At 40.7% G+C, this 23373-nt stretch overlaps 1 protein-coding gene across 4 annotated transcripts in view; it reads left to right on the top strand.

Annotated features, from left to right (window-relative positions):
• Positions 1 to 23373, top strand: part of ralgapa2 (Ral GTPase activating protein catalytic subunit alpha 2) — a 462100-nt gene that overhangs the window by 401651 nt on the left and 37076 nt on the right. For all 4 annotated transcript variants that reach the window (XM_033026192.1, XM_033026194.1, XM_033026193.1 and 1 more), the window contains one exon: positions 1328 to 1449. In XM_033026192.1, coding sequence (XP_032882083.1) covers positions 1328 to 1449 — 122 coding nt within the window. The remainder of the gene's footprint in view (positions 1 to 1327; positions 1450 to 23373) is intronic.

Raw genomic sequence — 23373 nt, 5'->3', positions numbered from 1 at the left:
CCACCCTTCACAGCCTGACTCTTGGAGGCAACACCGATGTATTTAAAGTGTCATTTAACTAATACTATAAGAAAGCTACACTAAAGCTCCCAAAACTAACAGTTAATTGTATTTTTCTCATTTCAGGGTGTTCTTATGCTGCACTTCTATGCGCCTGTATTTTGACGCCCAAATTGTTACATCAACTTCACTTTCAAAGAGGTGTTAAAGATAACAGGACATTTTACAAGGGCCAGGGCTTTGTCCGTGATTTATAACTGTGTTTTCAACCTCTTTTGTGGAGTGTGAAACTTTACACAAAGAAGAAAATTAAAGCTCTCCACAGTGTGTCATGAAAAGCAGCTACAAGCAGGGGTCCTATTAGGACAGCTGGAAGGTTGTTGAACTCTGTCATGCTTTTAAGTTATTGGTGACTGGTTTTTGATTACTGCGGCAGTTACAAGTTTTACTCTGGTCATAGGGAAGCAATTTAGTGGTGTTTTATTGCAGATAATGCAATCAGATTTTTGACAAGTGTGTATTTCTTGTGTGGTTTTTAGTTTGTTCTTGGAGCTCCCAATCTTAAATAATATTTTGTGGCAGGTCTGGCACGTGCTGATTATTAACTATGACACATTGAAATTGAAAACCGTTCAGCAGTAAAGTGATGTATTCCGAGGAGTTGATGTTAAATTATTTTTAAATGGTTTTGATTGATCCAAAGTTTTATGGCACGTTGCAGGAAAAGTTCTGTTCGTACTGTGTGCGGAGACCTCGTTGAACATTCTGCACCTGGGGCCACACTGCTTACACAATGATCACATATCATAAAAGAATAACAATAACGGCCTCGATTTGCTTGTTCAATTTCCCAATGCGTTCTGGTGAATGCTTTAAATATGTTAAATTCCGTGAAAGAATACAGTGGCAAATTGTGATTTGAAAAATTGTGAATTTTGTTTCACCATCTGTCATTATTATGGAGTTTGTTCCTTCAACTGAATGAATTATTTATTTCTATTTAAATATACAAAAATGCATTATATCGGATGAGACACTGCAGTGACTTAAATTGATGACTAAATATTGTTTTCGTGAAATTCATGGTGAACATTTTCATAATATAGTTAATTGGAATGTTTTAATTTCATGTTACATCTAAAAAAAATAGCGAAAAATTGACGTTAGTAGAGTCTTTGACCAAAACAGTGGCAATTGGGCAACTGTTCTGCCTCTTGGCTATTAAAAAATTACAGGTGTTGGAACTGGCATTTTTATGCATCGCATAAGATTTTGTGTATTGTTCACCTCCACGTGTTTTTGGATTCTTCTTTAACCACTCGTCCAGTTATGAAGAAAGAGCTCAATATGTTGAAGCAATAGTCCAGCAACATAAAGAGATGATGCCATTTGAAGATTTTGCAGCCCAAGTCTTCGCTCCCTCCCCAAGCTACTCCTTCAGTAACATGGGTAAGTCAAAATTATTCTTTTGTTTTGTGAAATACTTCGGTGATAGATGTATAACCATTTTCTCTGGATAAATGCTTAAAAATGCAACACCACTTTTCTTTTTTTTTATATACAATAAGCTAATGAATATCAAAAGACATAAAATTGCTAATTTAATTTTTTTTGTATCAAAGCTGTTCCTTCATGCATGTTCACGCCTTTTCCTCGGATAGCTGGTTAACCTTCAAACCCAGCAAGGTTAATGAACCAAATAATGTAACCACACTCAGTAAATGATGCAGATTGTTCGTTATGTGTTAAATGTGTGAAGCAGAATCTTGTCTGAAATCATGCAGAATTGAGGGGAAAAAATCCTACAGGACAGAAGACATTGATGCTCTGTATTAATGTTGCAGGTTTTTTGTAGGTTGAGGAACAATAGTCCAAATTCAAAGCAAATTACATACGTTCTCCAGAGCCAAGATCAAAGAAAGATTTTCCTTGTTTTTTCCCACAAAAATATCATATTGTAATGTATAGGCATCTTCAGAAAGACTACAACCCTCTCTGGAATTCACATCCTCAAATGGAATGTCATGAAATTTGTCTTCATAAACTCTTGTGTTATCGGAAGCAAAATCTTTTCCTTCATTAAACAATTATATTGAAGAACTTTGATGTACTAAGTAATTTGTCAGTGAAGAATTTCAAAAGTTTCAAAAGTTCAGATTTTTGAAAGCAGTTTGCTGTTATTTTTTATTATTTTGCAGGTTGTTAAAATATTTGGCTGTTGATTATAACATTGGCCTTATTTTAATTTATGATACAATTCGCTACACATTATCATCTACATTACAGAGTGGAGTCTTAATTATCGTATAACAACAGATTAGCTGGTTTATTTTATCGGCATTCTTATTTCGATCAGGAACAGAGGCATCCGTTTAACTTGTCAAACAATCTGTTTTGTTGATATCTAAAATTTTCCACTTGCTCTCTCTATCCTCTCTTTGTTCAGGAGCGAATGCCTTATCTCTTTAAAATAATTTATATGACTTGTGTGATAATTCTTAATAACATGCCATATGTTTATTTTTGGCATGAGATAATTCTGCTTATTTCCGCACACTATCCCAGGTTATAAATAAATTCATTTTGATATTCAAAGCATCAGATTGTATGCTATCTGCTTGAATAAACGTGATCAGAAGAAGCTGTGGTAGAGAAAATGTTTTTCCCCATAATTTCTTAACTTTTGTTGTCATCCTATCTTGCTCCATCTTCTCACAGACTTTCGAGCACACAATTCTGATTTGTATTTTATCTTGTAAATCAGCGCAATATTTTTCATGAGAGTAAAAAAAAATTAATATAGGTTTCAACTGTTTTTCTATAACACTTAAATTCTTGTATAACCTTTCGTACTTTCCTATCTTTACCATACATTGGCCCAGCTTTCTAAAAAAATATAGCCTTTAGACTTGCTTCTTTTGTTACTCAGTGTTTACACTGATTGCAATTTTAATTCACGGAGTGTGTTTGCATTTAAGCTGAAGTGATTTATGTAATATATAACTGAAGACCATTTATTATGACAATTTCAATTTAACTAAATGAAACTGGTCTTGTTTGCATTCAAAACTAGATGGTCCGTATTTTCTCATATGGTGGTAAATGGTGGGCGATTAGGAAAAGGGGAGATGCAACGAGACCTGGGTGTCATGGTACACCAGTCATTAAATGTAGGCAGGTACACAAAAAAGCTGGAGAAACTCAGCGGGTGCAGCAGCATCTATGGAGCGAAGGAAATAGGCAACGTTTCGGGCCGAAACCCTTCTTCAGACTTAAAAGTAGGCATGCAGGTGCAACAGGCAGTGAAGAAAGCGAATGGTATGTTAGCATTCATAGCAAAAGGATTTGAGTATAGGAGCAGGGAGGTTCTACGGCAGTTGTACAGGGTCTTGGTGAGACCACACCTGGAGTATTGCGTACAGTTTTGGTCTCCTAATACATTCTTGCCATAGAGGGAGTACAGAGAAGGTTCACCAGACTGATTCCTGGGATGTCAGGACTTTCATATGAAGAAAGACTGGATAGACTCGGCTTGTACTCGCTAGAATTTGGAAGATTGAGGGGGGATCTTATAGAAACTTACAAAATTCTTAAGGGGTTGGACAGGCTAGATGCAGGAAGATTGTTCCCGATGTTGGGGAAGTCCAGAACAAGGGGTCACAGTTTAAGGATAAGGGGGAAATCTTTTAGGACCGAGATGAGGAAAACATTTTTCACACAGAGAGTGGTGAATCTCTGGAATTCTCTGCCACAGAAGGTAGTTGAGGCCAGTTCATTGGCTATATTTAAGAGGCGAGTTAGATGTGGCCCTTGTGGCTAAAGGGATCAGGGGGTATGGAGAGAAGGCAGGTACAGGATACATATTCAATGCCCATGCACTGTGTCATTCAGTTACAGAGAATAGGATGAAAGATATGAAATACAATGTAGAATTATGGTTAGAGATAAATAAGGGATAAAAAAGCAAACTGGGGAGTGTTGTTGAGCAGGGGGATCTAGGAGTACAGCTACATTGTTCATTGAAAGTGACATCACAGGTCGATGGGGTGGTCAAAAAGGCTTTTGGCACATTGTCCTTCATCAGTCAGAGCATCAAGTATAGAAGTTGGGAGGTCATATTACAGTTGTACAAGACGTTGGTGGATCCACATTTAGAGTATTGTATGGAGTTTTGGGCATCATGTTATAGAAAAGATGTTAACAAGCTGGAAAGAGTGCAGAGAAGATTTACGAGGATGTTGCCAGGACTGAGCTATAGGGAGAGGTTGAGCAGGCTGGGACTCTATTCCTTAGAGCGCAGGATGATGTGCTGTGATCTTATAGAGGTGTATAAGATCATGAGAGGAATAGATCGGGTAGACGACCAGAATAGGGGAATCGAGAACCAGAGGACATAGGATTGTGAGGGGGGACCTTTTTCACGCATAGGGTGCAAGGTGTATGGAACGAGCTGCCAGAGCAAGTAGTTGAGGTAGGTACTAACGCGATGTTTAGACAGGCAATGATTCGGGTTGGGACCCTTCAGACTAATTGTAGTAGGGGGCAGAAAGCTGGAAAAGAGGGGTGGGGGCGGGATAAAGCCTGGTAAGTGATAGGTGGTTACAAGTGAGGGGGGTGGGGGAGTTGGTTGGCAAAATGGTGAAGCAAGGTAGAGACGAAAAGGAGACACAAGTGTGTCAGATAAAGAGAGTAGAAGAGTATGTAAAGCCAGAGGGAGGGACGGGAAGCAAGGAGGATGAATGGGAAATGAGGGACTTGGGAATAGGAGATGAGTGTACGAAGGATGGGAAAGGAACAGGGTGACTGGAGCTGAATATTGGGAGAAATAGATGTGCATCGGGGTGGGTGCCGGAGGGGGTGCAGGAAAGGAGAAAGGGAGTATTACTTAAATAACTTTAATACTTGGATTGTCAGCTGCCCAAGCAGCATATGAGTTACTGTTCCTCCATTTTGCATGTGGCCACAATCTGGCAATGGAAGGGGCCAAGGATTGAAAGGTTGGTATGGAAAGGGGAGTTAAAATGGTTGGCACAAGTGTTCAACAACATAGCTGCCTAGTCTATGCTTGTTCTCACCGATGTAAAATAAGCCACCTCAGGAGCACTGAATGGAGTACATAGGGCTCATTACTTAATCATTCATATTCAAAAGGTTATTTCTCTTTTTTCCCCCAAGACTGACATCAGGTTATAATAAACAGAAAATGAGCGAGCAAATAAATAAAAGTCAAATATAATATATATCTGCTTGAAGATGTTGGGCAAAGCTAGCTCATAAAAACTGTCTCAAAATCTCAATGTAGGTGGTATCCTGTGGTGTTCTGTGGAACCAGACTCACCTTTACTTTAGACTTTCGACTTTAGAGAAACAGCAGAGAAACAGACCCTCTGGCCCACCGAGCCCACGGTGCAAGCGATCACCCTGTACACTGGCACTATCCTACACACTAGGGATAATTTACAATTTAACCAAAGCCAATCAACCTACAAACCTGGAAGTCTTTGGAGTGTGGGAGGAAACTGGAGCACCCAGAGAAAATCTACGTGGTCACAGGGAGAACGTACAAACTCAATATAGACAGCACCCGTAGTCGGGATCAAACCCATCGTCTGATGCTGTAAGAGAGCAATTCTACCGCTGCGCCACCGTGCCACCCTCAACCTCCTACAACCAACCACTAACCACTAGTCAAGAGTGGAATGAAACCCTTTGCACATGTCTGGATGAGTACATCCGCCATAACATGGAAAAACCATGATCATCCAAGTTCGTGTGATGCTTGTGTGATTGCCCTAATCATATGTCATCCTGATTGCTCACTACAAAACCCTAGTTGTTCCCATTTTAACAGCACTTTGTAAATACCTTCAACACACAGATGCAATAGATCAAGAGATTGCTCGTCATACCGTTCCCTGGAACAGTTGGGAATGAACTGTTAGGGAACGGTATGAGACCCTTGCCAGTGAGGGTCTCATCCCAAAGAACTATTGAAATAATTCTCCACTACCTTCCCATATAGGCCTTTACAGCCACAAATAACTGTCACCTAAAGTTGAATTAACTGACAGTTTTCCCCGTACATACATCCAGCGCAAAACATGCGGCCCTTTGGTTCACAGTGTCCATGCTGAACACGATGCCTCGTTAAGCTAATCTGGTCTGCCTGCATGTGATTCATGTCCCTTCGTGTCCTTGTTCCTTTCTAAAAGTCTTGTGGATGCCCCTCTCGTATCTGCCTCCACCACCACCCCAGGCAGCATGTTCCACGCATGTAAAAAACTTCCCCGGTACTCCTGTGAACTTTTTCCCTCTCACCTTAAAGCTATGCTCACTACTCTGGGAAAAGGTTCTGATTCTCTACCCTATCAACATACATACAATACATACAACAGCATCACTGAATAGTCCAGAGATTCTGTTCTTTTTCTCAAGATTTCTTTTTTTTTCCCAACCAAATTGTAACTTGCGTTTGCTGTGCCTGGTCTGATAATGTGCCTGTCATGTTATTGCTTTAACAAGGTACTTTTACATCACCACTTCATTAATTTAAAAATACTTTGTTCCCATTTCTGTGTGCCTTAGAGAGAGGTATAAATCATCATTATTAAAAACAAAATGATTAGGATACCATTCTCATCATCTACTTGTTGAGAAACAACATACTAAGACATCTAATGCAAAGTCCTAAGGCTTAAATTAAGTCCTGTGAATTATGTAATTATGTGCTGTTGTTCAGCTTTACATGTTTTTAATAAATGCCCTGCATTAAACCCATAAAATTAAGAACATAAATTAACCGCAGTACATCCCATTTAGAAATTCATTTTGAAGTGAAATGTTGACTAATAAGATGAGCCGTGCTTCATTGTACAGCACTGCTCTCTAATGTCAATGTGCATTTGTAGCTTTGTGAGGAGATAAGAGTTGCATGCTTGTTTGTATTGGTTGTCAGGAGCAGCAGGCTTGCAGATAAGCTTCCTGACACTGGCAGAACCAAAGGCAGACGGCATTATTGCACATAATAATTTCCTTATTGCCTGGTGCAGAGAAGACAAAGAACTAGCATGCCTCAATGCAAGCTTTACATGCTAAAATAAATCACAGTTGAAAAATTTTTAAATATGGTATTTTGCTGCTGAACCATAACAGTAAATTGGTCCTATGTTCACCAGTATCTTTTTCCAAAGCATAAATTTATAAATTACAAAATTTGGTAACGCATGATGCAAGACCTCCAGATTCTGTCAATGCTATGCCCGTTACCACCAAATATTTTTTGCCAATTTAGATCGAGCCACCATATGTTGCAACTTTTAATATAGAGTATTTCATCTGTTTTGGTGAAGGTTCAGAGCTAATGCACAGAGCACACTTATCCACTTTCCGTTCCAATGTATTAGATAAATGACTTTTTTCTTTATAAAGGCAAAATAACCTACTAAATATAAATTCTTCACCATTATTCTGAAGTAGTCTCTTTGATTTTACCAGCACACAACCTCGGAAGGCATGAATTTTGACTGACTTTATTAAGTTGCTACGCCGATGCTGTTACCATGGTAGCATCTTAGGCTGTTGTGAATGGTTACCAATATCACACTTCATCCTCGCAACCGGATGACATAATGCCTTTAATTCCAGGACTGAACTATTGGTGCACATTAAAATGTGTTGATACTCTGTTGCTGGTGTGCTCTCAATCTGCTGCAGCAGAAGGATGATTTGGTTTATGAATCATTGTCAGGTTTATTCACACAGTTGGCTGAGGGACATGTTGCTTCGCTTTCTGGAAGCTTTGGCAATTATAAAAAAAGAATTGAAAGCCGAGCTCTGAGGATATTAAAGAGAGAATCTTAATGGAGCAGCCTCTGAAAATCAGACAGTAATGAGGAAAATCTATAAATAGCATTGATATATTTATTTCATCCCATTTCATTGTATGTATGATTTTAATTTAAACATTAAGCACTGTGACATCTCTGACTAAGGATCCATTCAAGCTGAGTTTTGAATGAATTATCATTGGCTCATTAAGTTATTGGATTGTTCGTAAAAACACAGCTGCTTTAATGATGTCTTTTAGATAAGGAAGCCTTTCTTCCTGGTAAGGCTCATCTGTAACCCCGTCTCCCGCACCAACGTCATACACCATTATTTGTCCTCGGAAGTGGCTTAGCAAGTTATATCAAACATCTACTATGTATGACTCAAGAAGGCAGATTAATCTTAGTGTCTCAGGTCAAAATTGATTTTGATTCAGTGCATCTTCCTTGCACTTCCTTGTCATCAGCATCCCTGAACTTGACAGATTCAAAACCTGCTACGAGCTGGCCATGCATCTTTCTGCCTACCTCCCTCTGCTTCACCCCAAAACTCATCTGTGCAAAAAATTTACTCTAGGTTAGACACAAAATGCTCAGTAAATCAGTGGGATAGACAGCATCTCTGGATAGAAGGAATGGGTGATGTTTCAGGTTGAGGACATTTCCGAAGAAGGGTCTCGACCCAAATCGTCACCCATTGCTTCTATCCAGAGATGCTGTCTATTCCGCTGAGTTACTCCAACATTTGGTGCCTACCTTCGGTGTAAACTAGCATCTGCAGTTCCTTCCTACACAAATACTCAAGGTTAATGCGTCAGACTTAATTTGCCAGGGACGTTATACAGTTGTTGCTAGTGAAAATAAACGTATAAAATGAGGTGACAGCTGTATTGCTGATGTAGAGGCAAAGATTACTCATCCATTCTGACCTACAAAGCTATCTGATCAAGCTGCTGTTGAACACGGACTTATAATTTTCAAACACCACTTCAGCAGAATAATACATCATCTCTTACATGATACAAGTCATATATATATATGTACACACACACACACACACACACTGTCGGACATAAAAAAGGACAGCACGGGAACAGACCCTTCTGCCCAATATATCTGTGCCGAACATAAGATACCAAGATAAACTAATCTCACCTGCCTGCACATGATCCATACACATGGACACCTCCTCTATGGTTCAATGTGTGTGACAATAAAGCACATTGTCACAAGTGCGAAGTGCAAATGCGCAGTGAAATTCTTTCCTTACATAGAGTCCAATAGAGTCCCCCGTATAGCAAATGTACAGAAATAGTCGACTGAGCGCGTATGCAAGAGGCGGTCGCTGGGTCCAAGCATGGCACGGCTCAGCGGCTACCCCAGCAGGCCGCGTTCCGCACTGGATCTCCCGTTCGGCCGCGTTCCGCACTGGGTCTAGCGTTCGGCCGCATTCCGCATTGAGTCTCCCGTTCGGCCATGGCCTGCACCAGCTTCCCCTGTAGGCCCTGAATGAGCCTTCAGCCGAGTGAGGCACCCCTCCTTCTAAACACCTCCTCCTTCTCAATATCAAACTGCCCTTGCATGTTAGTATCTGCACATCAAGGCTGTTAAGGGTCTTGTCATCGACCGTAAACCATGCCCTTACATTCAACCTTCCAAGGTGCAACATCTCGTTCTTGGATTAACCTCCATCTGCCATTTCTATGCACGTTTTAATGGCTAATTATATCGTACTGTATACCTTGACAGTCTTCCACACAATCGCAAACCCAGTAATCGTGGTGTCATCTGCAAACATATTAACCAACCTGTCCACGTTTACTTACAAATTATTTATTCATGTCACAACCGCAAAGGTCCCTGCACAGATCCCTGCGGAACTCCACTGGTCCCAGACCTCCAGCCTGAATATTGGCCATCACAACACTCTGTCTTCTGTCAGTAAACCAGTTCTAAATCCATATGACCAGTCACTGTTAATCCTATGCATCTTAAACTTCTAGATAAGCCTACCTTGGGGGAGCTTATCAAATGGCTCGCTAAAATCCATGTAGACAACATCCACCACCTTACCCTCATCGATCACCTTCGTCACCTCCTCAAAAAACTCATCAAGTTAGTAAAACATGATCTGCCACGTGCAAAGCCAAAGATAGACACAAAATACTGGAGTAACTCAGCAGGACAGCAGCATCTCTGGATGGAAGGAATTGGTGACGTTTTGGGTCGAGACCCTTCCACAGCCATGCTGACTGTCCCAAATTAACCTATTCGCAACCTCCCAGTCTCTGATCACCATCTGTCTGCAGCAAGGGGTAATTTACGGTAGGAATAAGTCAGATTATTTCAGAGAAACCCACACAGTGGTAGGGAGAATGCACGTACACCACACAGACAACACCAGAAGTGAAGATTGAACCGGATCACTGGAGTTTTGCTTCAGTGCCACTCCACTATGCAACCACATTGTGCTGCTCTTTTGACTCTTAAAATATTTTTTTCTTCAAAGGTTTTTGTAGGCAGGTCTTTCCTCCGTACACTTCCATTGTGGAAGGCCTTGCTGGCATGTCTGGTTTGTCTCAATACATTCCAAGGGAGGTACAGAGAAGGCAATCTTTCCTTAATGGCGAAAAGGGCAGTGGGCAGCTCATTCTGACCACATCTTCTGGGCTATTACTTCTGGTTCATGATCTTTGAGAAAAGGAGAGTTAATCTTTCACGTTGGCAACATTTCAGCTTTGCAAGGCCAATATAATTACACTTCTTCCATAAATCTTTACAGACTTGCAAAGTATTTTAAGCTTCTGTTTTTATTTTCTAGCTTACAATGCTTTGCTATTTGGATCTTTAAAAAGCCTTGAGGGCAAAAACAGCTTTTATTCTGCATGTGCACCATAGTTAGATTAATAACACATTCATTCTGTACTGTTCAATAGTAACTATATAAGTGTGATCCAGAACAGTGCAAAATTAATGGCTACTTGTGCTGCAGCAAATAATGAGCTAATTATTGCACTGAGACTTGTGGGGAACGTGGAGAGGGGCCAAATCTCTCAAGGATGATGTCTTGAGTCAATTTTGTTCATGTTCTTGACTCAAGAGTGTTTAATGGCACATATACCAGCAGCAGAGCAATGAAATTCCTACTTGGTGCAGCTTTATAAGCTCACTAATGCAAAGAGTGCACAACTAAATATATAATAATCAGTATTACAATGTTACCAGACCATAATAGTACAAAATCGAAGTTGTGCAATCAAAACAATATCCATAGATCTGAAGAAGGATCCAGACCCGAAACGTCACCTACCCTTTTTCTCCGGAGATGTTGCCTGACCCACTGAGATGCTCCACCACTTTGGGTCTATCTTCTGTAGACACAAAAAAGTTGGAGTAACTCAGATGGGGACGGGCAGCATCTCTGGAGAGAAGGAATGGGTGACGTTTCGGGTCGAGACCCTTCTCGACCCGACTGTGGATAGATCATAATTGCTGAGGTTGGGTTGAAGTTCGTGTCGTGCAGTATTTAAGTGCCTGATAGTTGTTGGGAAGAAGCTGTTCTTGAATCTGGAGGTCATAGTTTACAGGCTCCTGTACACTTTCCTGGTGCTAGTAGTGTGATGAGCGAGTGGCCAAGGTGCTATGGGTCTTTGATGAAGTTATCTGCCTTTTTTAGGCAACACCTCCTATAGATCCCTCATTGGTGTGAAGGTCAATATCCATGATGTACCTGGCAAAGTGCACCACTTTCTGCAGCCTCCTTCAATATTGGACATTTGAGTTACCAAACCAGATGAATTGAATTTACTTGTCATTCAGACCTTTCGGTCTGAACGAAATTTCGTTGCCATGCAGTCATACATATAATAAAAAAGACAAAAACACACAATAAACACAAATTTAACATCCACCACAGTGAGTTCACCAGGCAACTCCTCACTGTGATGGAGGCAAAGGTCATGATGCAACCAGTCAGTATGCTTTCCACAATACACTATAGAAGTTCACTGGAGCATTTATTGACACAGTAAATCTCCTCACTGTTTTTAGGAAGCCATGGCGTTGATAAGCTTAATATAAGCAGAGATATGTACAGCCTGGAACTTGAAGCTGTAGACTCTCCCCAGCACCTTACCGGCAATTAAACCAGGTTGGATCCTCAGCCTTCCCTCTTTGAAGTCAACAATCGGATCCTTAATCTTGCTAACATTGAGACCAAGAATGTTATTCTGGCACCATTCAATCAAATTATCCCTCTCCTTCTTGAACTCTGAGTCATCGTTCCCCTTTCATTGTGCCACAAAAGTAGTATCGTCGGTGAATTTAAAAATGGTGTTGGAGCTGTTTTAGCAAATTATACCAGAGTGAAATGGCAGAGGCCTGGGGTTGAGTCAAGTGCATGAACCTCTGAGTACAGAATAATTCATGTAATGGAAATAAGTAAAGCCAGAGCAATTTAATTAAAGTGAAAATAATATTTTGGCAGGTTAATCTTAGCTTCCATAGAATGCTGTGTAGAACATATCAGTCTAAAAGAGTAAATAAATTACATTGATAGATCAACTCTAAAAAATCCCCTTGGCATACTGGTCAACCTGAGGAGTACCTTCAGCAACAGACTGGTTCCGCCAAGATGCAGGACAGATCCTTCATCCCTGTGGCTATCAAACTTTACAACTCCTCTCACTTCTGTCGTGGGGTAGACTGAGACTGACCCCCCACCTCCTCAATCTTTGCACATCCCCAAAGCCTTACCACTTTATTTTCATATTTCATGTATTTTGTGTTTTTTATGACTGTTGGCAAATTAATTTTGTTCCTGGGATAAGTTTTATCGTATCGTATAGTATATCTGTCGAATTTTATTGTGACTCTTTTACGGAACTTACGCCTGATAACCATTTTCTTTTTACATCCATACTAAATATGTAAACATCTTATTTTATAAAATTGAAACAAAACGTCATCAAAAGTAGTTTTTTGAAAATATATTTTTGGCTCAGTGATGTCATTTTTCCCGATTGTTCTCATTGCCTTTGCCTTGTCAGGTTCTGGTAGTTGATGTAGCAATGTTACAAAATTTTGAGATTTTAAAAATCAAGTCTGTAATTTATCCCATCAGATAAAGCATAGAAATAAGTTTAATTTGACACCTAATTCACTTTCATATCTTCAGTATTAAAAAAGTTATGGCCATTTTCATACTCGAAAATTTGCATCTTGTTCCCTATTACTTTTTCATTGACTTAACACAAAAGCTGTGATCAGAACAGTCAAAAGCCCATAACTTTCTTAAAAATTAAGAGAACTGAAAGACATTTTCAGTTATTATAGATTGAAGCATTCTGAAACAAATATGAAACAATCTTACTTAGATGACCTGAAATTAAAGCATATAATTAGTTAGTTACCTAATTGTAGCTAATTACAAAATTCAATTACTAGATCGAAACATCTATCCATTTCTTAAGAATAGATTAACATTTTTAAATAGCCTAAGTGTCCAAATAACATTAACACAAGAATTCACAATATAACATAATTTTTAAATCTCATTGTCATGGTTTATAGGCCAAATGGAAGGAATTTAATGTTCAATACCTGTAAATTAATGCCCATTTAAATCAGCTTGCGAGTGGGTTTTTCTGGAACGCTATCAATTGGAATGTTGCGGTTGCGGTGGATTTAAACCCTTATCGGCAGCAAATACACTGCCGGTTCGTTCGGGGGGGAAAATCACCGTTTCGCTACTTAAAATGTGAATTAAATGCATCTTAAGAAACACTTTTATACATAAAAATAAACTACTTTCTCTTACCTGTCCCCTACGTAAAATCCGTCCCCGTTGTCGGCATTGATGGCTTCAGAAGCTGATTTTAAAATCACTCCAGCGAATAACTTGTCGGGCGAATTAAAAAAACAAACAAAAAAACAAACAAAAAAACGGCCATCGGAACGATTCCTCAGCCAAAACCTGCACTCCAACAAAATATAATCCAGGACCAGGACCAGAAAACCGCGTTTTAACCCCACCCCCCCCTCAAACACGCCAAAATCGCGCACACGGCCAGTGGCAGAATTGCAGCGCCGCTGAAGGTAAGTATTGTAACATACCTAGTTGATGGTGTTATAATACTTACCTGTACATTCTCCTGACTAAGAAAATATTTTTTTAGAAATGCAGTATACTACTAATGTATTATATTCAAATGGATTTTGCAGCATGACTGTTAACTTTAACATAGGGATGCTGATATAATTTGTTCCTCTTGTTCTGACATGTGTCAATATAACTGGACATAGCCCACGAATATAACTTTCGGTTTCAGATAACAGTTTATCTTAATATCTGTTTATCGCCTTCTAATATTCAAAAATGCTTTGAGGAATTCTGAACAGAGTGGTGTATATATAGGCAGGATGTGTTGGAAAGAACTGCAGATGCTGGTTTAAATCGAAGGTAGACACAAAATGCTGGAGTAACTCAGCAGGACAGGCAGCATCTCTGGAGAGAAGGAATGGGTAGATCTGAAGAAGATTCTTGACCTGAAACGTCACCCATTCCTTCTCTCCAGAGATGCTGCCTGTCCCGCTGAGTTACTACAGCATTTTGTGTCTACCTTCGGTGTATATACAGGCACATTTTCCACAAAAAAACGAATAAATGTCAAATAATCTCTTTTTGTTCCACAAGTTCAGGCAATAAGGACTGGCAGAAAGGGAGATACTGATTACCTCCCTTTGACATCTAATGGTAATGTTATATATATGCCAGCCCACATGAGTTTCTGCAACGGAGTGGTTGAGTGTTCAGCAACAATGGCTAACTGTCTGGATCCATCAGGCTTACGTTTGCCTTGTTGGATGAGGTGGCTACAATCCAGGATTAACACTGCCCATGACAAAGCCGTTAGCTGGATTGGCACTGCATCCAACAGTTTCAACAAACACTTCTGTTATTCAAAATCTGCTGCACTCTCAAAATTGACAGCCTGAATAACGTGATCCTCATCGTATCTTTCAATGTGAAGTAATGAATTGTTTGATGCTCCCAATTATTGTTAATGCCTCCATGTTGTTATCTTTAAGCCTATGCAACATTTTTTAACAATTAAACATCTAAATATAGGGTGGCACGGTGGCGTAGCAGTAGAGCTACTATCCTTAAAGTGCCAGAGACCCGTGTTCGATCCTGACTGTGGGTACTGTCTGTGCGGAGTTTGTACCTTCTCCCCGTAACCTGCATAGGTTATTGCAGAGGTTATCTCCGAGATCTTCGGTTTCCTCCCAAACTCCAAAGACGTACATGTCTGCAGGTTAATTAGCTTGGTGTAAATGTAAATTGTCCCGTGTGTGTGTGTGTGTGTGTGTGTGTGTGTGTGTGTGTGTGTGTAGGCTAGTGAAAGTCTGTGGGGTTCGCTGGTCGGCGCAAACTCGGTGGGCTGAAGGGCCTGTTTCCATGCTGTATCTCTAAACTAAACTAAATCAGATAAAATTGGTGATTACATTTTGAATTATACCACTGGATCGGAATTAAATTGTGGATTTGTATTCCAAAGATTAGAGGGAAGACCAGAAATGTGGAGACATATGGAAGAGAAGGTTTCAATATTGCTTCACTTCACTTTCCCCTTGCCGCTTCCCAAAACTTAGCAACTTGATCAAACCTCTTCACAGCCAATTCTGGAGTCAGAGGGCTTTACTCCCACCTGAATCTGTGATCAGGCTGCTGCACACTTCAATAAATCTCCCATGCCTTGCCTGTCGCTGGTTCAAGCCTTGGGCTCCTTTTTCATTTTGCCAAAAATTTTATTGTGATGAAATACCTTGCTGGCATTTTATCTATCATAATTAACTTTGAAACGAAGGCCATAAGTTTGCTGCTCGCGAGGTGCCATTACGACCCCTGTTGTCAATAGAATGATGAGCCCCCCCCCCACCCCCCTACCTCATTAACATTCCCTTGCATGAATGTACCAGGAATGATTTCTTCAAGGGACCTATACATTTTTTGGTGTTTATTTTGAAAGTTCAAAAATTTGTGATGTTTATAGTACGATACAAGAGTTGACTGCAGCAATCTAATTTTTCCATATTAGCTTTTGAAATAGTTATTTCTGACAGAATAACAGTTTCCTGTTGGGAAATGTTGAATGGTATACCACCTTGAAGTACGGATTTCACACGATTGGATAATCTACTTGGAATCTGTGAGGCAAGAAATTCTGCACTTTGCATTTTGCTTTATTTTATATTGTTTATCCTGGATAATAACCCCTAATGAAAGCTGGCAAACGAGCAGAATTGTATTTGAGTAAACACAACTCGAATAACAACTTTTCTAATATTACGATTTCCTGTCCTACCATAAATGCATTTTGACAAATGACATCAATGATAATCAAGCAACATTTATTATTAATTAGCAAAAACAATATCTCAAAATCAATTACTTTGATGAAATTTGTAGAGTATATCCGCATAGACCAAAGTCACCATTAATTCTTAAAGGTCTCAAATCCATTTGAAATAACCTATGAAATTTCAAGGATTACTGCACATATTATAGTTGATGAGGACAGGGGGAAAGGGAGTTCCAATGGAGAGATGATTGCACCTAAACAAAAATGCACTCTGTGACATTGTAGGTAATAGATATTGAAAATCTTGTATTGAATATTTAGTATGGTGGGGATTGGGGAAATTGAATGCTCATAAATTAGGAGGTGATTGCTTGATTGGAAAATAAACATACATTTAGAACCAAAGGCCAGGCCTGAAACGTCATCTATCCATGTTCTCCAGAGATGGTGCCTGACCCGCTGAGTTACTCCAACACTTTGTGTCCTTTTGCTGGAATTCAAAAGTACGCTTCCAGGGTATCGGGTTGGTGACTGTTGAGAAAGGAAATACAAATGTGAAAGATTTGAGCAGTGTTACGCTGAACATTTGAACAGCAATCGAAATAAGATTCTGCAGATTCAAAAAGTGTAACCATGAAAATGTATTTTCAATAGGGAAGCAGCCATAGAAGAAATGAAATCCATAGGGTAAAACTCTCCGAAAACGGAGAATGAAAATGTAAATATTCACAAGGAATAAAAGGAGAACATGCCTTCTCAAAGATAGAACAACCCAAGTAGAGCTGAATATTTGAAGGTTAAATGACAAATTGGTCTCAACAAATTTCTTTCTTTGGTATTTATCCTGAGCTGTATAAAAAAACATGGGTGGAGATTGACAGTCATGCCATTTGATACAAAACTGGTAGTGCGTTTTCCAAAAAAGTGATGAAAAGATGTAGGTAACCACATACAAGTAGAGGCCAAAAAATAAAACTATCAGAAGTTAGACACAAAGTGCCGGAGTAACTCATCTCTGCATAATCTAGCATCTCTGGAGAAAAAGGATGGGTGACGTTCTTTAGAATGGTCCCAGACTAGAATCAGAGTTTGACTGCTTGGTCTGAAGAAGAATCCACCTGAAGAAGGCCCCAAACCTGAAACGCCACCCATCCTTTTTCTCCAGAGATGCCATCTGCCTTGCTATGTTACTCCAACACTTTGTCCATCTTTGATATAAACCAACATCTGCAGTTCCTTTCTACAAACTATCATAAATATTAGGCATCTTGGATGGCATGGACGAGTTGGGTCAAAGGGCCTGTTTCTTTGATGACCCTATGACTCAAGGAAGTGCAAATTATTTGTAAAATAAATGATGGTCGGCTAGGATTCAAAAGGAGTGAAAATGCTTAACTAATTTTTATAAGCCAAAGGGTGTATAGCCGAATAGTATATGAGAAGCATCCAAACAAAAGGCAAACGGATCACTCAAGGTAGTATGGATTCAGGGTACAAAGGGCACAAATAAGAATTTAGACTTAAAGTTATATATAAAACAAAACAAGTGGATGGATGATTAATCCAGTTGGACAAATATGCATGAGTGGAGCGAAGGAAAAAGGCAACGTTTCGGGCTGAAACCCTTCTTCAGACTGATCGGGGGTGGGGGGGCGGGGAGAAGAAAGGAAAAAGGAGGAGGAGCTCGAAGGCTGGGGGATGGGAGGAGACAGCAGGAGGGCTGAGGAAGGGGAGGAGACAGCAAGCACTAACAAAATTGGGAGAATTCAATGTTCATGCCCCCAGGATGCAGACTCCCCACGCGGAATATGAGGTGCTGTTCCTCCAATTTCCAGTGTTGCTCGCTCTGGCCATGGAGGAGACCCAGGACAGAGAGGTCGGATACGGAGTGGGAGGGGGAGTTGAAGTGTTGAGCTACCGGGAGGTCAGGTTGGTTATTGCGGACCGAGCGGAGGTATTCGGCGAAACGGTCGCCCAACCTCCGCTTGGTCTCACCGATATAGATCAGCTGACATCTAGAGCAGCGGATGCAATAGATGAGGTTGGAGGAGATGCAGGTAAACCTCTGTCGCACCTGGAACGACTGCTTGGGTTCTTGAATGGAGTCGAGGGGGGATGTAAAGGGACAAGTGTTGCATTTCTTGCGGTTGCAAGGGAAAGTGCCCGGGGAGGGGGTGGTACGGGAGGGAAGGGAAGAATTGACAAGGGAGTTATGGAGGGAGCGGTCTTTGCGGAAGGCAGATATGGGGGGAGATGGGAAGATGTGGCGAGTGGTGGGGTCACGTTGGAGGTGGCAAAACTGACGGAGGATTACTTGTTGTATGTGACGACTGGTGGGGTGAAAGGTGAGGACTAGGGGGACTCTGCCCTTGTTGCGAGTGGGGGGATGGGGAGAGAGAGCAGTGTTGCGGGGTATGGAAGAGACCCTGGTGTGAGCCTCATCTATGGTGGAGGAGAGGAACTAAGTCAATTCCTACATTATACAAGTGTAACAAGGCCTGGATAGAGTGGATGTGGAGAGGATGTTTCCACTAGTGGGAGAGTCTAGGACCAGAGGTCATAGCCTCTGAATTAAAGGTTGTTCCTTTAGGATGGAGATGAGGAGGAATTTCTTTAGTGAGTGGGTGCTTCATTGCCACAGAAGGCTGTGGAGGAGGTCATTTTTTACGTCAGAGATAGATTCTTGATTGGTATGGATGTCAGGGGTTATGGAGAGAAGGCAGGAAAATGGGGTTAAGAAGGAAAAATAGATCAGCCATGATTGAATGGCGGAGTAGACTTGATGGGCCGAATAACCTAATTCTGCTCCTATCACTAATGAACTTACTTAAGAACTTAAAGCAGAAAAACAGGATATTTGAATTAAGAAGCCTGGACAATATATATCGTTACATGAGCCTGCTACCTAAAACGCAAAACTTGGCTTATATTTTACATGTTAAAATAGGTGTTATATTATCTTCTCAACAACAGCTCCTCTGTAACTGTAGATCTTGTCACGTAGTATTTTAGTTATAAATAACTATTAGGAGCTTAGTTACCATGACAAGTTACTCAATTAGTTTAGTTTAGGGATACAGTGCGGAAAGAAGCCCTTCGACCAGCGATCCCAGCACATTAACATTACCTTACACACGCTAGGGACAATTTTTTACATTTATACCAAGCCAATTTACCCACAAACCTGTAGGTTTTTGGAGTGTGGGAGGAAACAGAAGATTTTGGAGAAAACTCACACAGGTCGCAGGGAGTACATACAATCTCTGTACAGACAGCGCCTGTCGTCAGGATCAAACCCGGGTGTTTGCCGCTGTAAGGCAGTAGCTCTACCGCTATGCCACCGTGCCACCCTAGGCAATTACTAGGCTGGAAGAATTATTGACAGTCATTTGAGTAAATTATTAGTTATCCTCCACAATGCTCTCATTTTTAAGTATAATTACATAATGATATATTCACTCTAATTTGTGCATTTCATTATTCCTAATAACATGGTGGATATGCTGTCCAAATTTCACGGGAATCTATTTTCTTTACGAGGTATTTGCATTTTGAAGTCACAACTCAAGACCGTTATTACCAGTACCTTTTAGCAAAAGTCATATTTGGTGTGATTTTATAAATAGTCAAGTTAAATTTGATTTTTAATTGACTGAAACCATTATTTTTCCTTATCTTATGCTAAATTTAAATTATATGCGTTCTATCGAGAGGCAAAAGGCTGCAGATGCAGGAGTCTAGAGCAAAATACAAAGCATTGAAGGAACTCAATGGGTCAGGCAGCATCTATGGAGGAATCTTTTCCCATCAGATTCCGTCATCGTCAGCCCCACTTATTACATTCTGTTATCTACAAACACCCCTCTCTTCCTCTCTTTCCTCCTCCCCCCTCTCATCTACGTATATTGGCTATCTCCCCTCCACTGTCTCAGTCCAGAGGAAGTGTCTCAACCTGAAATGTCAATTGTCCATTTCCCTCCAAAGGTGCTGCCTGACCTGCTGAGTTTCTGCATGCAGTTTGTTTTTAATACAGATTCTACATTGTTGAACAGGAGTGGATTGGGTGTCTATGGTGATTTATTGAAATGTCTCTTTATATCTGTGGTTTTGATTTTAACCCAAGATAGGATGTGAGAAGTCTTTCTGCTTTAAAAGTACAATTGATGACTCTTGTATTCAGTGGAGTTTAGAAGGATGAGGGGGCTTCTTATAGAAACAAAATTATAAAAGGACTGGACAAGCTAGATGCAGGAAAAATGTTCCCAATGTTGGGCGAGTCCAGAACCAGGGGCCACAGTCTTAGAATAAAAGGGAGGTCATTTAAGACTGAGGTGAGAAAAAACTTTTTCACCCAGAGAGTTGTGAATTTATGGAATTCCCTGCCACAGAGGGCAGTGAAGGCCAAGTCACTGGATGGATTTAAGAGAGAGTTAGATAGTGTTCTAGGGGCTAGTGGAGTCAAGGGATATGGGGAGAAGGCAGGCACGGGTTATTGATAGGGGACGATCAGCCATGATCACAATGAATGGCGGTGCTGGCTCGAAGGGCCGAATGGCCTCCTCCTGCACCTATATTCTATGTCTATGTTTCTATGTTTCCTCCTGATGACAATATTGTTATGACCATCAATCTTATGATACACATGATGATAGTAGACACATTAAAACTGGAGAAACTCAGCGGGTCAGGCAGCATCTCTGGAGAAAAGGAATAGGTGACGTTATGGGTCGAATCCCTTATTCGGACTGAGAGTCAGGGGAAAGGAAAACGAGAGATATAGAAGGTAAATAGAACAAATGAATGAAAGATATGCAAAAAGCAACGATGATCAAGGAAAGGTGGAGCCCATAATAGTCCATTGTTGGCTGTCGGGTAGGTGATAATGAGTTGTACAGACAGTGAAACGCAACAGGCCGACAGTGAAACTAGTATGACGACTAGGGTGGAGGGGGGGTCGGACAGAGAGGGGATGCAAGGGGTACTTGAAGTTAGAGAAATCAATTTTCATACCGCTGGGTTGTAAGCGTATCAAGCTCCACTCAGCAATAACAAAGCAATAGTTGAAAGGAAGTAGTTGTATTTGCATGTCAACAGAGCCCTAAATGCACACATGGACTTTCATTAGCTTTGATTGGTTAGTAATGTTAAATTTTGGTTTTCATAGCAAAAGGATTTGAGTATAGGAGCAGGGAGGTTCTACTGCAGTTGTACTGGGTATTGGTGAGACCACACCTGGAGTATTGTGTACAGTTTTGGTCTCCAAATCTGAGGAAAGACATTCTTGCCATAGAGGGAGTACAGAGAAGGTTCACCAGACTGATTCCTGGGATGTCAGGACTTTCATATGAAGAAAGACTGGATAGACTCGGCTTGTACTCCCTAGAATTTAGAAGATTGAGGGGGGATCTTATAGAAACTTACAAAATTCTTAAGGGGTTGGACAGGCTAGATGCAGGAAGATTGTTCCCGATGTTGGGGAAGGGGTCACAGTTTAAGGATAAAGGGGAAATCTTTTAGGACCGAGATGAGAAAAACATTTTTCACACAGAGAGTGGTGAATCTCTGGAACTCTCTGCCACAGAAGGTAGTTGAGGCCAGTTCATTGGCTATATTTAAGAGGGAGTTAGATGTGGCCCTTGTGGCTAAAGGGATCAGGGGGTATAGAGAGAAGGCAGGTACAGGATATTGAGTTGGATGATCAGCCATGATCATATTAAATGGCGGAGCAGGCTCGAAGGGCCGAATGGCCTACTCCTGCACCTATTTTCTATGTTTGTGAGTGTGCGTGCACGTGTAAATTATACTGCTGTTGTTTTGGTCAATTATACCAAAGTTTCAATAAGCACCTAGCCTATTTTGGGTCTAATTGGTTGTACAGTGCAACAAATAACAATGGTATTTTTTTTGATCCCTCAGCAATTGTGTGATTGTAAAAACAGCAAACATTCTGATGCCATTTGGGGAAGGCAAACTGTGATAATATACTGGGAAATTAGCGCAGGTGCATCCAATTCCAAATTGGGTTTGAATTACTTCATCAATGTGTTATTCAACGTTGACACAGCGGAGAAATTTAAGATTCTTGGCCGTTAAATTCCTGTTCAGAAGGTTATGTGGATTTTGTGGATTTTCAAATGAAAGCAAAGCGACTCGGGTCGGGCAAATAAAAGTCAATTTGCAATTATCAAAATATAAAACGATGATCTCTGAAGTGCATAATGTGGAAAGAGTTGTGCTTTTTCAGTCCTATGATCAGAATACCTTTATTTTTGTATCTGCTGATAAAAAGAAAGAAAATTGAAGCTGTGTTCTTCACTGCTGTTCTCTCCAAAATAGTGAGTAAACAGTACGAGACACAGCAGCCTTTAGCGGAGGACCTGAAGTCTTCAGTCTCAACATTGTCAACTTATGTACAACCTGCCTTGCCTTGTGAAGAAACTGATTTAATCTCTGCCATATTAGTGTGCATCTGTTCATTGTAAGGTGCCTCTGCTGCTTGTAAAGAGCTGACCTATTTAACTGCCACGGTCAATTTAGAAACCCATTCATCCCAGGATCATTTTGTATTTTTATCATTGAACACAGAGCCATGTTTTAAGTCATCTGTTGAATGGTTTTGCTTAGTCGCAAGTCATACTGTGACATAAAAACATGTTTTTCTCTTCATTCATTTCTCCTCTATAGTTATTAAGACCGGCCACTGATTCAGTGCGGGAGATATTTTTGTTTTTGCAAAAACCTACTAATTATCTTCCCTGCCTCTTTCCTCACCCCTCATCAACCAACCATCTCCATAACCCTAGTTAGACACAAAATGCTGGAGTAACTTAGCAGGTCGGGCAGCATCTCTGGAGAAAATGGATAGGTGACGTTTCGGGTCAGGCCCCTGTTTGCAGGGGCAACAGGAAACAAAACTGGGAGAGGGCCGGACAAATCACAGCCATTAACAGACTACCTCAGGCAAGGGGGTTCCATGATAGGTAGATTATTGAATAGAAACAGGTGTGAGCCCCAAAGAAATACACAGTTACGAACTGTAAAATTTGTTGCAGGGTTTTTGGGGGGGGGGGGTGGGGGGGTGGGGGGGTGAGAAACTGGTAAACTGGTGCAAGATCAGCCAGAGTTCAAGTAGGGAAGAGAGGGGGGAAAAGGTAACAGGCGGGATTGTTGGTGGGTGTGGGGGT

The sequence above is a fragment of the Amblyraja radiata genome, chromosome 8, assembly GCF_010909765.2.
Source record: "Amblyraja radiata isolate CabotCenter1 chromosome 8, sAmbRad1.1.pri, whole genome shotgun sequence".
NCBI lineage: Eukaryota > Metazoa > Chordata > Chondrichthyes > Rajiformes > Rajidae > Amblyraja > Amblyraja radiata.
This window is presented reverse-complemented; position numbering and strand designations above follow the sequence as displayed.